Raw genomic sequence first — 18,793 nt, 5'->3', positions numbered from 1 at the left:
TCAATGCTCCCACTAGTTTGACCGTTCTCAATGAATCTAGCATTTCCAGTCTCTACTATTCTCGATCGTGATTAGGACAGAAAATCTATACCCCTTTGACTTTTCAGGATAGCCAATGAAATAACCACCGATGTTCTAGGATCTAGCTTCTTTTCATTTGGGTTATACAACCTCACTTCAGCTGGGCAACCCCAAACTCGAAGATGTCTTAAACTCGGTTTCCTTCCGTCCACGAGTTCATAAGGAGTCTTAGGAATCGCTTTACTAGGAACCCGATTTAAAACATAGGTTTCTTGTCTTTAATGCATAAATCCATAGTGAAAGAGGTAAAGAACAATTACTTAACATGCTCCTAACCATTTCCATTAAAGTACGATTCGCCTTTCAAAGAACACCGTTCATTGAGGTGTACCGGGCATTGTATACTGTGCACAAATACCCCTACTTTCAAGTAACTTTGCAAATGGACCAGGACATTGTCCATTTTCAGTAAACCTTCCATAAAATTCACCACCTCTATCTGATCTCACAATTTTCACTTTCTTTTCTAGCTGCCTTTCCACCTCATTTATGAATATCTCAAGGACATCCACGGAATGAGCCTTTTCATGCAACAAATAAGTGAAACCATACCGCGAGAAATCATCTATAAAAGTGATAAAGTACTTTTCACCACTCCAAGATGGAGTGTCAAAAGGTCCACATATATCGGTGTGTATAATCTCTAATAGCTGAGAGCTCCTTGTAGCTGATTTCTTTACTGTATGTTTAGTCTGCTTACCTTTAATGCAGTCTACACACACATCTAAATCACTAAAATCCAATTGAGGTAGAATTTCAACTTTTACCAACCTCGTTAACCTTTCTTTGGATATGTGACCTAGCCTTTGATGCCACAAGTAAGCTGATTTTTCATTCGATGCACTACGTTTAATACCTTGAGACTCAACATAAAATAGGGAATCGGAAAATTTAACATCAAGATTGAACCTATAAAGTGAATCAATCAAAGTACCACTACCATAAAAGTATTCATTACGGTACATAGAAAATACACCATGTCCAAACTTAAAGTTAAAACCTAAATTATCCAATCTACTTAATGATACAAGATTTCGAGCACAATCAGGTACATAGAGACAATCTGTAAGATCTATATGACAACCAGTGTCTAAGATTAATCTGTAAGTCCCAATGCCCTCAATACGTGCTTTCATCCTGTTTCCCATGGATACAAACTGTTCAGCTCCTCTTATGGGCTGGATCATACGATATCCCTGTTTAATGTGAGAAATATGAGTAGTTGCACCAGAATCTAACCACCAAGTATTATTAGGTACTTCTATAAGATTTGATTCAAAGCAAACAAAACTATAATGTTTACCTTTCTTTTCGAACCAAGCCTTTCTTTTAGGACAATCCTTCTTGAAGTGTCCCATTTTCTTGCAAAAGTGACACTTCTTCTCTTTCTGGATCGCACTTTCAGGTCCCTTAAAGAAAGACTTTCCCTCCTTACCATTCTTACCCTTCTTACTCGGTTTAACCTTGTCTACATCGGCACCATCATGACTCAGAAATGAAACAACTTGATCTTTCATCTTCTTTAATCTCCCTTCCTCCCGTATAAGCATGGCTTTTAACTCTTGATAGTTCCATTTATCTTTAATGGTGTTATAGTTCTAAAATCGCCAAACTCATAAGGTAGAGAGTTAATGATGAATTGGACCAAGAAAGTATCACTTACATCCATCCCTAAAGTCTTCAACTTTGTCCTGAGTTAGACATGTGTGTCACATGATCATGAATCGGTTGAGACCAGTCAAACCTTTTAGTAGTTAGCTCACTCATTAAACTACCAACAATTGACTTATCAGCTAAATCCGACTGTGAACACTCCTTTACTTTAAGCATGAATTCCCTTGCTTTCTCTGTTTTGGGCATGGAGGGCTTAATGTTATCAGCCATTGTCATCCTCATGAGGTGTAAACCCAACCTGTTAGATTTCTCCCAAGCCTGATAATGACACTTTTCGCTTTGGAGCTTTCAGTGTAATTTTTGTTGGCACCTCATCTCGTCGGGATGGCAATGTCCAAAGCCATTATACCCAAAGTGTATCTTTGGATCTTTAAGGCCCACTCATCATAATTAAGCCCATTAAACTTTACAAAAGAAGAGTCGAGATGCAAACAAATTTGGAGATGCTGCAATCATTTATACATGTTACCAATTAGTGCTTTGAAAAACTATCATACAGATTCAAATAAAATCATATAAACTTTTATACATGTATTTAAATGACCTTTGGGCAACACTTAAATACAAGTAACCATCATTGATGCTAATATATACTTTAACAATTAATTATAACACACATGAATCAAATAAGAATGATATCTTTGGATATACATACTATTAGACCCACTTTATGAATAATTAATCCTTTCATATTATCAACTATATTTAATGACCCACCTTTGGGTGATCTCCCAAAATATAGATGACAAAAAATAATTGATCAATCTATCTATAATGTCATTTAAACATCTCTCTAATTATGATCAATTGATAACTTTTATTTTTAAATGTCTAAATGCAATATAACAAGGCCACTTTGGTGACTAACATGTAATATACAAAATAAACATTTAAACTTAATGGTAGACCTATCCTTACATGTATTAATATTTCATAATACAAATTAACCCATAATTAATATGTACTGTGTTACTCTTTCTCTTAAGTAACCCAACTACCGTACAAATTAAGAACTCTATCAATCATAAATACATATCAATGTTGCTGGCATGTATCAAATGATAAAAAAAAAAAAACATCAAGCATTCTCAGGCTACTGTCCACGCATGCAGTAGATTCAAAAAAGAGAGCATACAGTAGATTCAAAAGGAGAGAATAAATATTAATATGACATCAAAGTGCCAAAATGAATTATTCAATAAACTACTACTGCCCACGCAACTTTTCTCTTCATTCATACAATATGCCAAAATTAATGCAATTTATCACCATCAATAATAATGCCATGTATAATTAATAACACATGGCTGATAATAATAACAATAATGACGGATAAATTGACGATACGGCAAAACCAAGTGAATTATAATATAATCATCCAATTTATGATGACGGTAAACAGCGGAAGAAAATTTAATTTCAAACTTTCAATATTGCAAACTTAGACTATGTTACAAACCCAGTAAACAAATGAAACCATTAACATATATGGTCATAGAATGGTAAGGATTAAAAAAAAAATTAATCGTTGAATGTAACACCTTAATCATCATGCATACTTGATTTATGTATAATCTCATGTATAATCGTTGAATGGTCATAATATGTCAGTGACTACAAAACAACCGTCAATTCATTCATAGAGCCATACAATCTGCCAACCTACTAAAAAAATTGTCATGAATGCATTTCAAAAAAACATCTACAGCCTCCTTTTACAAACACGGATATGACAAAATTAATTAAGCAGCGGAACATCACGCAAATACAATCTAATTCACGTAAACTTTAATGGGTAAATTAATCAAATCTATAATTGCTCTGATACCAAATGTAAGATTAACTTTACGATTTCAATGATGAAATCAGTCCCAAGAATCAATATAGACTTGAATTAATTCAACCCTAATACAATCAATAGACGAAATAAAGGACTAACCTTGCTCCATGTCTTACAGACGCAATCAATTCAATAATAAGAAGTATAAACCAATTGATTCTCCTCCTTAACCCTTTCTTTAATGTTCCTGGATGATGGAGAGGAAACTGTCTTTCACCCTTCTTGATGTACGTATGTTTTTGTTTTGTCAGAATGAATTATTTCTTTTCTTACTGTATCCCATCATATATATATGATGGGTTACGTACCTTTTCGCAAAAACAAAACCCGATCGTACCTTTTCGTGAAAGACGACTTATTAGGGTAAGGTAAGAGGGAATAATAATTCCCGAACTTTAATTACATTAATCGGGACCGATCCATCACGATACCGTCTTTTATATTAAAGTCTCGTAATAATAATGTGAATTTAACTTTTATTAAAACCCGAAACACATAGGCCATACGAATATTATTAATTACTAGATTTTGTGCCCGTGCGTCGCACGGGTTTCAAATTTGTTTCTCCTTTAATTGTTGTGGAACGTTTTTTACCATTTTAAACGGTGTTTACAATTATAAATATGACTCCTTAGTCTTGCGCATATAGCTAATTTAAGTTAATGTTGTATTCTATCTCACTAAAATATGACATCTTATCAAATTCTCTATCTTTTAAGATTTATTTTTAACTTTTAAAATAATTTTAAGATTTAGTTTTAATAATATTAATTTATTAATTTAATTTAAAATTATTTAGGTGTTTTAGAATAGTTGGAGACTCTAGAATTGCCTGATTAATAGGTGTTTTAGAATAGGTGTTTTAGAATATCCGGGCGATGCCCGGGCTAATTTGTAATATCTTATGATTAATTTTACTAAACTGATCTGAACTTATAGGGGTTTACCTTTTCTTAACTGAATTTTACTGAAGTGAACTGAATTTATAAGGGTTTTACCTTTTCTGAACTGAATATATAAAAGCCGAACTAAACCTATAGGAGCTGAATTTTTCTAAACTAAACTTATAAAAACTGAACTGGACATATATGAGCTTATAGAAAAGTGGGTATTTTTTTTTTTTTTTTTTTTTGATGACGAGGGGGTTGAATCCCCCCCGGACCCATGCATTCCCGCACCACCACATGGACCATGTAAGCCACCCCTTTCGGGGGCTGCAGTGGCCAAGTGATCATCGCCCCAGCTGGTAGTCGAACCCGGGACCTCTCAACTCCGGCTACCACTGGACTAACACCACTTGGTTTAGAAAAGTGGGTATTAATTGAGCTTAACTATTCATAACTGAACATATAAAATCTGAACTAAACTTATAAGAGCTTAGATATAATTCCTTCTCGCCTCACCGTTTATACTAAACTTAATTACATTATGCTTGTAATTGGGCCACTTTTAAAAGTGACCGAGGACCCGAGTTTTAGCCTCTACGAAGCCTTTTTTCACTCTTATTTTCATAATTGTGAACCCCGTTATTCTCGAATCCAACTCGCTATGGCATCTTTCGCTATCTTTTTCATTTGTAAGGTTTTCAATACTTCGTCTCCTTAATAAACCTATTTGGCATGTACTTGTGCGTAAATGGCGAAAGAACAAATGGTCAACCATAAATAGAAATACAAACTCTGTACCTTGTTACAGTTGGTCTTACTTGTGACGGATAGTGCCCGTCTTTAATGAAATTTTGTGTTTTAACATAAATTATAAATTACAATTATTAGTTTAGAATAAAGTCATTCGAAATAGTGCATCATGAAAGTCTTAAAATATAACTTCTCTCTTGTTGTTGTTGTACATTGGAGCACCAAGACGAAAAGAGTGTGTACCATGGCTCTTTTATTTTTAGCAATTGCCCACCTTACATTATCTTAGGCTTAAATATACAAACTTCCGTATTATTTACTTTAATCTCATGAAGACTCAAGTTAATTATAAGCAGAAGAAAGTCTAAAACTCGAGTATATGAAATTTAGTCTAAAACTTGAGTATATGTAATTTGATTTTTATGTAGCGCGAAGATTTTTTTAGTAAGATTTTAAAAATATCTTCTAAAATTCATATAATATCATCTAAAGCATGTGTCCGCTTCTTATTTTGATTCTACAAATACAAAACTCTATCATTGCGCTGATCACATAGATGAATGTATAGTAGATAATAAAATTCTAGAGTTGTGTTAGTGGAGATTTGTGTGAATTTAATATTGCTTTATAGTATTAACACAAAATCTGAATTAGCCACTTCGTAATTTGCTCTCAATATTCCACTTATCCTGCATTAACAATCAAGAATGAATCACTCCAACTATTGATTAAAAGTTCCCTTTTAATTTCCATTTATGTTTTAGCAAGCGAGCCAAGCAACATCAATTTGGTTTTATTAAAGAGAAAATAAATTAGTTTTAGAATCCTACTACACGTATATCTAAACTTGATCATTACAAAATATTCATGAAGAATTAGAGAAAGTGTTACTAAAATATCCACCCAAAAGCAAAAAAAAGTTCCTTCTTGTATTAAGATTGTAATAATCTGTTTTTTTTTCGACTTCTCGTATATCTCAAATAATTCTCACGATCATGGCCAAACCCGTAATTTAACATAATTCCTTTTTTTTACTGTGCATTATCATATCGAGCATTACTCCTTCCATCCAACCTAATAATAAAAACTGGATGTATCAAAAATAAGTACACAATTAGTCAATCCTGAAAAACAACAATAGTTTTAGTGTAAGACGGTCTCACCCGGTTAGACGATCTCATTGCTGAAAACTCATTTATTAGTATTAAATGAATCATTTTTTTTATATAAAAATAGACCGTCTTATCGTGTAATAAGCTATAATTTTTGAGAAACAACTATTTGGACAAAAGAAAAAGGTCTGATAATCATAAATAGGGGAACAAACCTTAATAGCTGAGTATATTAACATGGGCATCAATTCAATTTTTCCTGCAATCAGACGTACAAAATTCACTAAATTAATAACATTAAAGAAGTAGAATATGTATATTAGATTGCTAAATAAATTATGCATGTCAAGCAATTAAACAACGGAATAAACAATCATTACTCCCTATAAAACAAAAAATATGGAAGATCTAAAATATGCAAATCAAGAGAATAAGAAGTTGGCTGCTTTATATAAGAAGGGTTACATATAGATGTGGGATCTAACGTAAATTCTATCTAATTAATTTAATAATGTATCTATCTATATAGCTCGAAAGTATTTTGATAAAGTTCTCTTTCTTTTAAGATTTATTTTTAATTTTTAAAATAATTTTAAGATTTAATTTTAATAATATTAATTTATTAATTTAATTTAAAATTATTTAGGTGTTTTAGAATAGTTGGAGACTCTAGAATTGCCTGAAAAAAGCCTCTTTTATATATATATATTGATTCTAACATGGAAACGTTACTAAAAGTAGGGTCACATCAGAATGCAGTGTGTTTTGTCTAAGTCAATCAACCGAATATATCCGCTTTATATAGGTTAAAATGGGTGAAATAATATCCTACCTATATATATCAGAAATATTTTATTAATTCCTAGTTAATTTATTCGGAAAATTCACGTGGTACCCTCGAACTTTGCCATTTTGCTCGTGGTACCCAACTTTTTAAGTTTGTGCACATGATATCCTTGAGATTTAATTTTCAAACACAACGTGCCCTTTTTACCGTTCTTAAAATTTTCAATTGAGCATAAATCATAGACCAGAAATCGGAATTGACTAATTTTTTTTTCCAAATTGATTACCTCATCGGGATCTATAAATTGATAAAACGAAAATGGTCATTCGGAAATTTAAGATCGAAGATACGGTTGATTTGAAATTTTCGTTAAAAAAAACCCTTTAAAATGTCAATCGGCAATTTTTTTCTTCTCAAATTGTAGATTATGACGAGATATCATTCTAGGAAAAAAAAATTTGCTGATTCTGAATTCCGGATTAGGAGTTATGCGCAATTGAGTTTTTTTATAGCGACAAAAAGGGCATGTTGCGTATGAAAATCAAACATGGAGGGTATCATGTACACAAACTTAAAAAGTTGGGTACCACGTGCAAAATGACAAAGTTCAAAGGTACCACATGAATTTTCCGTAATTTATTTATTCACAAATTCTCATTGAAAACGGACACTATTCGTCACAAGCTAAAGACGGATAATGTCCCTCTCACCAAATGCAAATGGATAGTGCAAGTGGGGGGAAATGGACACCCCCCACTTGTCCTCCCACTTGCATTTTATGAGAGAACCACTATCCGTCTTCAGCTTGTGACGGATAGTGACCGTTTTCAATAAGACGGACTGTTATTTATTTCACCTCTTACATTTTCGACATGTCTTAAAAATAAAATTTTGCGAAACTTCCCAGTTTTGACTAGCTTCTAACATACAGTAATTATTTTTCAGTGAGGATCACTGTCCCATTTGATGTTCCATTATGTGTGCCACACCACTTAGCTTCTAACACATCAACAAATTAATATAAATATTGTAATATTTTATTTTCCCACAAGTGATGTGTCGAAATGCAAGTGGTGTGGCACACACAATATGACACAAAAGTGGAACAGAGGATCCTCACGGATTATTTTCAGCCTTTTGACACCCTTCCCCTCTTAACAACCCTCCTTAACCGTCATAAAACATTGATTGATAAAAATTGGGATGATGAGATGAAAATAAGTTTGAGTTTGGAGGGTTGTGATTGTTAACTTTTTACAACTCGCTTGAAAGGGATAGTTTAAGATTTATAATATGGTGTATTACAATTATTACTCGGACAACTATGAGTATCAATGCATTAGTTTAACGAACTGACAAACTTAATTAATAAAGAGTCAAAGTATAATTAATGGTATATCAGAAAAGTCAATTCTCATATGTTTTTCCAACAATGGTGTAGCACCTGCACTCTTTTATGTAGTATACGGGTAAAAATAAATCATTTATATATACCAATACATATTACTCCTTCCATTCTAGTTTTATTGTCTTACTTTCCATTTTAAAAAATTTAAGAAATAGGGTAAAATTACTACTTTACCCCTTTAATTAGGAAGAATTGGGGCAATGTCATTTTGATAGAAAGAGTGAAAGTTAAAAGATTAGGAGTAGTAGTGGTAGTCCACAATTTTAGCATACCGAATTTAGAAAGGAGACGATTAATTTGGAACTTTTGGATAAAAGAGGACAATAAAGTAGAATGAAGGGAGTATTATTATTACATATATCTCTAAAAATACGTAAAAATTAACTAATAGATTGTATTAAGTTTTTTTTTGTGTTTGCACTTTATATAATTGACCAGATCTTACTCCAAAATTCATTTTATGAACCAATTTGTGTACTAAGTTTTAGCTCCTTTACAAACTAATACTCGTAATCCACAACGATTGTTATCCACAACCGATTTAAGTAAGGCCGCACAAGTTATTGGTTAACACCGTAATAAGTTAAAATGACACTCATAATCGATTTAAATTAGGTAAAAGTAAAAGGAAAATTGTGAAATATTTTACTTTAAGACGATTGTAAACAAGACCTACTAAAAATACATGTTATATTGTCCTATACTGCTTATTGGATCCCCTATTCCCCTAGAGGCTAGAGGTCCAATGTGATAACCCACTTCTTGGTTCTTAAAGGTTACTAGCGGGCCTTCTTATCTAATTTTTATTCGGCTCATGGGCCAGATCTTTTAGTTTAAATTATCCGGGTAGGTGGAGAAAAGCCCGCTAAACTTCTGAATTTTGAGTAAGCTTTTTTTTTTTTTTTTTTTGAGGTGGAAAATCATTTCATTCATAATAATAAGTCATACGACATCTACAACATATGTCAAGATTAACCGGAAACAAATCAATTAAAACCAAATAAACTACAATCTCGATCAAAAAAAGATCTCTAAATTTGATGGGCACATGAGACGCTTCTGCACATCCTCTAATAAATCGCCTCATACGGGCTTGCACAAGAGGCTCTTCGAATCTTCTAATGTTTTGACGAGACAGGAGTTCATCTGACCCAAAGGATTGTAACCAACAATCTGACAGTTAAAACCATATAACGCGTCAGTATAGCAATGATCTTCCGCATCGCTTGAGCAAATAGGGATATGCAAACTCTACAAAAGAGGGACAAAACCCACCAAAAGATGGGGACAAGACTCTCACATCCAGAGAGGACAGCGAATCGGAAAGAAAAACTAACAAACAACAACATAAAAAGACTAAACGAAATAAAACAAAAGGAAAATAACATAATATAAAGATCGAAAAAACCATCGCCTTCAAACAACCGACCACCATCACCACGTCCACCACAAACCTGCCAAACACACTCCTCAAACGAAAAGCAAAACACGGTCAGAGGACCACGATCTACCCACGCTACCCAAAGAGGACAAAACCCCAGAGACAAACCAGGCCAAGCACAAACCACCAAAGACCCAAAAGCAATCAGACCGATGATGGCAGAGCGGGATGACCAAATCGATAGGGAAGAAACCATCAACAAACAGGGACGGAGGATGGACAGATCACGGAGATAGACCAAGGAGAGGCCACATCTCCCGAAAAGGCGAGCGGGTATGAGAGGCGTGGGGAGGAAGGGGAAGGCGGCAGTAACAAAGCAAGGAAGTTAGGGGGTTTTTTTTAGAGAGAGGTTGGAGGTTTTTTAGAGAGAGGTTAGGTATCCCCCTTTATTTTGAGTAAGCTTTGTATAAGATGGTTTTACACTTAACATTATTATAATGCTCAAAAACTATAGAATTGGAGTTAGTACATCAGATGTATAATCCTCTTACTGTAATTCTGCTAAAATGACATTGTTCCATTTTTTTTCTTATTATTTGCTCAACGTTTGATGTACAATTATTTGCTCGAAATTTCTCATATGCCGATGTTGTATAAATATCATTTTTTGTTTGTATCTCGGGCTAAATATTACTAATAATTTTTGTAACTGAAAATTAAACATGGAGTGAGTTTTCTCAAGGTAAACTTAATAATAATTATATATTACATGTCCGTCATTGTCATCGACAATATTTCATTGTTCCACACAAGTACTATTTTATATATTCCCGTGCAACTCTGCACATGTTCTAAACTAGTTGTTGTATAAGAGATAAACATAATTCTATTAGTGAATAAAAATGGCTACTAAAATATCCCGTTTTACAATATATATTTAATTGTTTATGTAAAATAATCTTACACAACTATTTTTGCTCAATTTTATACCAAACCCCAAGGGGTTACGATTTACTAGTAAATCTTTAGTAACACAAATGAAAGCGTATAAGGATCGTCTAATGAACCTAAGAGATCATATTCTTTTAACGATTTGGTCCTACGTTCTTTTTTGACAAAAAAAAAAATTATACGATTTTCATATTTCCTAATTTTTGTAGACACGATAAACTAGAGTTTAGCAATAGCCGACTTTAATTTTGTTATGCAATGCACTATTTGTAAAGAATGTTTATAATTGTATTGAATGAATCATATGAGTACAATGTGACGATATTTATACAAGAGACGGAAACCCTACATCTTGGAGTCTAAGCAAGCTATCAAATAATAATAAAGAAAACACAATATACAATAACCATATTTACGAAGATACACAAGATATTATGAAGAAGGAATAATCTTCTTATTATTTACTTCCTTAACACGCTCCCGCAAGATGGACGGTCCAGAGACAAAGCTAATCTTGGAAAGCATAAGATGAAATCGAGTACGAGGTAAGGACTTGGTGAGAGCATCAGCCAACTGATCATCGCCAGAAATGTGTTGAACACGAAGGGAACCATTCTGAACCCGCTCACGAACGAAGTGAAAAGTAAGAGCAATATGCTTCATACGAGAGTGAAAGACAGGGTTAGCAGAGTAGTGAGTTGCACTCAGACTGTCGGAAAAGATCACGGGGGAGGAGGTAGAAGTGACACGGAGTTCCTGCAAAAGAGATTGGAGCCAGGCAATTTCGGCAGTAGTGGCTGCAATGGCACGGAACTCAGACTCCGTAGAAGAGAGAGAGAGAGAGAGAGAGAGAGAGAGAGAGAGAGAGAGAGAGAGAGAGACCATGTTGCTTCTTAGAAGACCAAGAAACCGCATTACGACCAAGATAAACAATGTAGCCGGTGGTAGAAACGTAATCATCTTTATCACCGGGAGGACACACTAGATATAAAACAAGTAACAGTAGTGAGACACGGACCAGTGACGATAATATCGTCAACATAGACCAATAAATATAGAGGAGTAGATGAATGCATAATAAAGAGGGACGGGTGAGCTAAGGACCCAGTAAAACCGTAAGACAAGAGGTAGTTTTTGAGTTCAGTAAACCAAGCCCGAGGGGCCTGTTTTAAACCGTAGAGAGCTTTAGACAATTGACAGATATAAGAAGGGTGAGAGGAATCAACGAAACCATGAGGTTGTTCCATAAATACAGACTCATTTAGATGAACTTGCAAGAACGCATTGTTGACATCTAATTGACGGACATGCCAACCACGAGTTACTACAAGAGAGAACAAGAGACGAATGGTGGTGGGTTTAACAACGAGACTAAATGTGTTAGAAAAGTCGATACCTGGACGTTGATGAAATCCATTGGTACTAGTCTTGCTTTAAATTTGTCGATGGTATTGTCGGGGTTATACTTAATGCAGTATACCCATTTGCAACCAATTACATTTTGGGTAGGGGAATGGGGCACAATAGTCCATGTTTTATTATGGATAAGCGCATCAAACTCGGTTGTTATTGCAGCACGCCATCGAGTGTCGAGGAGGGCCTATTTAGTAGTGGTAAGAAGGGACGAATCAGTGAGAGAGAGAGAGAGTATATTTGGGGTTAGGCTTGATAATATTGTTAGAGAGTCGGTACCATGGGAATGACGAAATTAAATTTTGATATTCAATTAAATAAGATAACAAAATGAACCAATATCATATATAATATTTAACAACGGTTTTGATACCACTAAACCGTTATCAATAATAAACTTCAATAACGGATTTGAAACCGTTATTAAGATTTAATAACGGTTTCTCAAAAGTATACCCGTTGTCATAAACATATTTAACAACAATTTTATAATCGTTCTTGAGTTGTGATAACGGTATTATAGATCCGTTATTGATGTTATATAACGGTCGCGTGTTTGTACAACCGTAGTATATATATTTAACAATCGTCGTTGCAATAACGGTTCCGTTTTTCTATTTAAAAACGGTAATTGCATTATCTGACTGTTATTGATGGACTTATTTGGCGTAGTGATAGTTTATTTGTTATATTGATTTTGATTTTATGATGCGTCCATTTTCCTCTAATCTCATATAATTTATACTTTGGTTTTATCTTTTACGATAATTTTTATGTATTTCATTGATAATTGATTTTTAAATGATATTCGGTAATTGAGCTCCTGATTTAACTTATTCGAGATTCATTTTTGTACGAAATTGTTAGTAAAGTATATTATTTGATTAATTTATATATTTTCGTGTTGGATTTGGAAGAATATTAGCATAACGTTATCAAGAAGATTAAGAAGACTACAACAACAATAATAACAATAATCGTGACAAAACACTAATAAAATTAGTAATAATCGTGGCAAAATACTAATAATACGTTGAATTAAACTTAGTGGACTATTGAAATACCAATTTCATAGATAACATTCTTGAATGCATTTAGAGGAATTTAGAGGATGCTAACTTGTTTGTAGAAATGATAGGGCTGCCACGTGTCTTATAGATAAGATAACTACTCAACCAGCCTTTTTATTTTATTATATAGATGACCCAATCCACATACTAACACCACCTTGTCTACAAAATCAAAACTTGTGTAAAAAAAAGAACAGAAGCTTGAACATCTCACTAGAATTCCCTAAAAAAAACAATGTCTCGTTTTATTACCAAATTGAAGAAGCTTGATTTGACAATTGTTAAGGAACCCTCCCAACCTAAGGGTGTTGTAATGTACAAAGTACATAATAAGGAATTGGATGAAATGGAAAAGTCAGATCCCAATGAATAAGTGCATGGAATTGAATGATCGATATTCACAATAATATTACTCTTGATAAAATCAAAAATTAGCTCGTCATAAGTGTTGAATAAGGTCCAAATTTGAATTTTTTTTAACCAGTTTAAATTTTAATTTCATTTTGGTTGTTTGTAGTGTTAACAATTTTGTATTTTCTAAATGAACTATTTGTTTATTTTGTACTTAAAAGTTGATGTTAATGCATGAGTGTGCCTTTAATTGATATCATACAAGCAAAGCATAATGTGGCAAGTCTAAAAAATGAACAGTTTATACCACGCTTTTCTACTCAACACTTGAGCAAGTTCTGTACAAGTACGATTGTTGTGTTAGACACTGTATTTTTGTCTTGTCTTCCTAATTGTTTATTTTTCTCTTAATAGGCAATGGTGAGCAAGATGTTTATTGGTGGTCTCGGGACGAGATACCTCCGTATTTCGAGACTTAGGGTGTCGGTTGTGGGCGGAGGTTCGACGAGAGGCAAGGTAGTCGTGTACGTCAACCCCGACGACCACGACCCGGTAGAGAAGGTTTTTCGACAGTCGGCACTCGACTCGATGCTGGAGGCGATCGGTGACGGACTAGTGGTGGGCTCTGTCTTTTCTTCGGCGTTTCAGGGCATTACCCTTCTCGGTCTTCTTGCCGGGAAGGTTTCTGGCGGGGCTACCCGAGAGCTCGTTGAGAGAGCGTTTCCAGACCTGCCTTCTCAGATGCTCCATGTCACCTCGAGGCTCCACGACCAGGCGGTGAGGAATCACCTCCTGGCGAGACGTGTACTCGCGGGACTCGGTACAGGTGGTGGCGGTGGTCCCGTTGACGGTCGTCCGAGAGTCGACGGAGAGGGAGACACCCAGACAGCGGAGGCTGGCTCAGAGTGTGGCTCGGAGTCCGAGGCAGGCTCGGGAGTGGCGGGTTCAGGTCCAGGAGGAGACGAGGGTTCAGAGGTTGACACTGAGGCTGACTTGGATTTGACCGACTTGTCTTGGTAATTAGTGGTACCGTATGACGTATATTATCATCAGATTTGGTTGACGTTTATCGGCTTATGTGTTTACCTTAAACTTGAGTATGCCAATAGACGACTCATGTTGTTTACTTATGCGATGTACTATTGACACCAACAGATACTACGTGGTTAAATATATCGATATCGTTGATAATTGTCAAATGCTGTACTTAGGGATGTCAGCAGGGCGGGTATAAATGGTTACCGCCCCGCACCCGCCCCAGTTGGGGCGGAGATGGGTAGAGTTTTGGCGGGTGGTGGGGCGGGTGCGGGTACGAAAATTGTACCCGCCATGGGTCATGGGGCGGGGATGGATTTTGCATTTTACCCACCTAATACCCGCCTACCCGCAAATCATTAAAAAAATTAGTAGGATTACCATAATTATATAAATCTTATTTAGTTATAGTTAAGATATAATGTTAATAATAACTATTTTATAAAAATTTTTACTAACTTACTTGGTGAAAAAATAAAATTATAAAGATAAATTCAAAAAAATGGAAATTAATAATGATTAAACCAACTTTTACGAAAAAATTTATCGAATAAAATTATCGTGTAGCGGGTTAATGGGTAAGCGGGGCGGGTACGGTTTTAAATTTACATCCGTTGGGGCGGGGATGGTTTTGGAAACTTGTACCCGCCACGGGTGGTGGGGCGGGGATGGGTACGAGTTTTTCTTGGTGGGTACGGGCACGGGGGAGCCTATATCCACCACCGCCCCGCCCCAATGACATCCCTAGCTGTACTATAGTCCGGTTCATTTAGTCGATCAGAAACTCCGACGTCTATATATATACTGTCCTCGGTAGTTAATTTTACTTGAGATTAGACCATGATCTTGGACTTTAGGCAGCATTCATCATTGGTATTAAGAAATCGGACTCCTGAACGCTTGTTTTTTTAATTCGCAAGTGGTGAGGAATCGAACTCCTGACACTTGTTTAAGAAATAAGAATCCGTAATCATTCATGAGAGAAATGCAGCAAACTCGATGTAGATTCAAGGATTATACAACGGTTTTTCGATTTATGTAATATACACTATATATCACGGGCTAAAATAATTAAAGATAGAAAAGAAAACTTTATTTTCAGTAGACTAGGGATAAACCCTTTTTTAATTGTACATGGATACCATTGAAGGTCTTGTAAATACAAATTACAACAACCACAAAATCTAAATACATGATCAACACTCAACAAAGATTTATTTTTTTGGCAATGGTAAATAATGTCTTGTACAAATGGTAGCATTTTATCGATTCATTTGATCAAATGCATTTATTTTGATTAAACAGTACACAAGCATAACATAGTAAATACATCGGTAAGGAAAAGAGTGTTGGTGGCGAACGAAGTGCATGCTAAATACATGCCAATTTCTTGATGAAGAATCACATATTAGGCACTTTGTTTGAGAACTACATTACTATCTTTGGAGTTGTCTTCATTTTTAAGATCTTTTGTTGCATCAATCTTGGACTCATTTAAATCTTCTTGATTTTTCACATTATTTTCATCTTTGCTTGACTTATCAATTGCTCTATCATAAATCCAATAATTTGCCCATGGATTTGTATGCCCAACAAATGATTCATCCTCTTTTTGTAAAACATTTTTTAATGCTTCAATCTTGGATTCATTTAAATTATCTTCTTCATCATTTTTTACATTATTTTCATCTTTATTTAACTTTTTATTATTTACATTTTCTTCTTCATTTTTCACATTATTTTCATCTTTATTTAACTTTTTATTTGCATTATCATAAATCCAATAATTTGCCCAAGGATTCAAATGTCCAACAAATGATTTATCCTCCTTTTTCATAAGATATTTTAATGCTTCAATCTTTTGCTCTTTTAAACCTTCCTCTTCAATTTCCACTTTATTTTGATCATTAGTTGACTTTTTATTTGCACTATCATAAATCCAATAATTTGCCCATGGATTTGAATGCCCAACAAATGATTTATCTTTTTTTTGTAAAATATTTTTTAAAGATTCAACCTTTAACTCTTTTAATTCTTCTTCATTTTTCACATCATTTTCATCATTAGTTGACTTTTTATTTGCACTATCATAAATCCAAAAATTTGCCCATGGATTTGTATGCCCAACAAATGATTTATCCTTTTGTAAATCATTTCTTAATGCATTAATCTTGGACTCATATAAATCTTCTTCAATTTTCAACTTATTTTGATCATTAGTTGACTTTTTATTTGCATTATCATAAATCCAATAATTTGCCCATGGATTTGAATGTCCAACAAATGAATTATCCTTATTTTGTAAAATATTTTTGAATGCTTCAATCTTTAACTCATTTAATTCTTCTTCATTTTTCATATTATCTTCATCTTTAATTAACTTTTTATTTGCATTATCATAAATCCAATAATTTGCCCATGGATTTAAGTGACCATTAAATGACATACCCTCCTTGTTTATAAGGGATTTTATTGCTTCAAGCTTGGATTTAACTAAATCTTCATCTTCATTTTCCGCGTTATTTGCCGCATCATAAATCCAATAATTAGCCCATGGATTAGAATGAGAAATAAACGACGAATTGCCTTGGAATACTATGTCGTCGTCTTTGATCGAATGAGGCGTGGATTGCTCCTTCAACTCTCTTCCATGCTTATAGTCTAAGATAATTCTTCCATTAATAGAGCTGGCAAGCTGTTCAATGTTAAAAGTACGCTTAAGTATAACAGTACGTTTACGGGATAATATGTGCATGACTGCATGCAAGAGATAATGCGATATGTATACTCTTTCTCGTCGATTATTTATTTACTTTTTTATTAATGGTTTACGAAGTATATTTATATCAAAGATAAACAAATGATTAAGATAAAACGAGTACAATTAACTCTATGTCTCTTACATACTTGTGCACAAGATAGCTGAAGAAATGATATTATGCGATGTTGCGGAATATAAGTAGGTCAAATTATAATTTAAAACGAGTATATTCATCTCAAACTTAAAACGAGTCAAACGTGTTATGTGAATTAAAGCAAAACACCTAGGGCAATAAAAAAAACTTCTCTCGTCTATCAAGTAGGTGTCATTTGCCATATTTTATTTAAGACTGATATGTGCGTATTAAGAGAAACCAAATTGAGTAAATTCCGTATTACATTATTCTTAATATCTAAAATTAGAAGGTCACAAGTAAGACGGTCTTAATATAAAGAGGTAGTGGTGTAGGTGTTTACCAAGGAGATTGAGAGGAGGGAAATCATGAAACATTTGATGTTGGATAGCTTGGGCTCCATGTCTTTCTTTTAGAGAAATGTAGTACTTGTGAGTTTGTGTTTTTATGTCGATGTATTCTCATACTCTTAAATTTATAGGATCAAGATTACTACAAAGATATACACTAAAATTGTTAGTTGTGACATTTAATGCAAAATAATTTACATACCCAGCACACATTATGTTATTGTATTGTACGTGTATCATACCACACATTATATAATTGTATACGTGTATCGTTCAACACGACACATCAAAAAAAGAGTTGTGCGTGCTTTTCATATATAAATTTTACTTTTTTATGTACACGATTTTAACTTTTATCATTTTTTTTTCATGTGGTTCCTCACTCGAAACCACTTATCCACTACTTCTTTTCCCGCTCACCAGTCAACCCTTCCTCTGACGACCTACCCCAGCCTCCAACGCCAACCACCACAAACTTGCACCAATATCACTACCCACCGGCCACCGCGCCAGCTACTATCACAACCCAACCCGCCACCAACCCTTTAATTAAATAAATAATACTCAACGAGCCCAAATTTCATCCTTTAGAAAACAAATAAAATAAAATTTGATAAATTATACAAAACTAGACAAATCCTTGTCTTGGCCACTTTGATAGATCCAACGATTTTATACTGGTTTCGAACATGTTAATTTTATTCGGATAATTCAAGACTTTTTGAACTATTTTGATCCGCTTTTTTTTTATTGTCTAACTAGTTCGCTTGCATCCCAAAATCAACTAACAACGGCTGGAGTAGCTTTTT

At 34.2% G+C, this 18,793-nt stretch overlaps 1 protein-coding gene and 1 long non-coding RNA gene across 2 annotated transcripts; both read right to left on the bottom strand.

The window, feature by feature from the left end:
• Window positions 1-958: 958 nt before the first annotated feature.
• On the bottom strand, window positions 959-3,841 carry LOC141622400 (uncharacterized). Its single transcript, XR_012532957.1, has 3 exons — window positions 3,695-3,841; window positions 1,385-2,201; window positions 959-1,277 (listed from the first exon to the last, which is right to left on the bottom strand). It is a non-coding gene; the product is annotated as an uncharacterized LOC141622400 (long non-coding RNA).
• A 12,101-nt stretch (window positions 3,842-15,942) lies between these two features.
• On the bottom strand, window positions 15,943-18,098 carry LOC141622398 (uncharacterized). The gene is made up of 2 exons (XM_074438436.1): window positions 17,978-18,098; window positions 15,943-17,435 (listed from the first exon to the last, which is right to left on the bottom strand). Exons 1-2 carry the CDS (start codon window positions 18,035-18,037, stop codon window positions 16,149-16,151), a joined length of 1,347 nt encoding a protein of 448 aa, XP_074294537.1. The 5' UTR covers window positions 18,038-18,098; the 3' UTR covers window positions 15,943-16,148.
• Window positions 18,099-18,793: the final 695 nt, after the last annotated feature.

Source organism: Silene latifolia, chromosome X (genome assembly GCF_048544455.1).
Source record: "Silene latifolia isolate original U9 population chromosome X, ASM4854445v1, whole genome shotgun sequence".
Classification (NCBI taxonomy): Eukaryota; Viridiplantae; Streptophyta; class Magnoliopsida; order Caryophyllales; family Caryophyllaceae; genus Silene; species Silene latifolia.
The sequence above is the reverse complement of the archived record's forward strand: the minus strand, read 5'-3'. Positions and strand labels throughout refer to the sequence as shown.

Excerpts from the sequence above, each read along its gene's own strand:
- LOC141622398 (XM_074438436.1), bottom strand. The coding sequence starts at position 18,037 with ATGGAGCCCAAGCTATCCAACATCAAATGTTTCATGATTTCCCTCCTC. Across the intron at positions 17,436-17,977 it reads CCCTCCTCTCAATCTCCTTG|CTTGCCAGCTCTATTAATGG; the intron begins GTAAACACCTAC and ends AACATTGAACAG.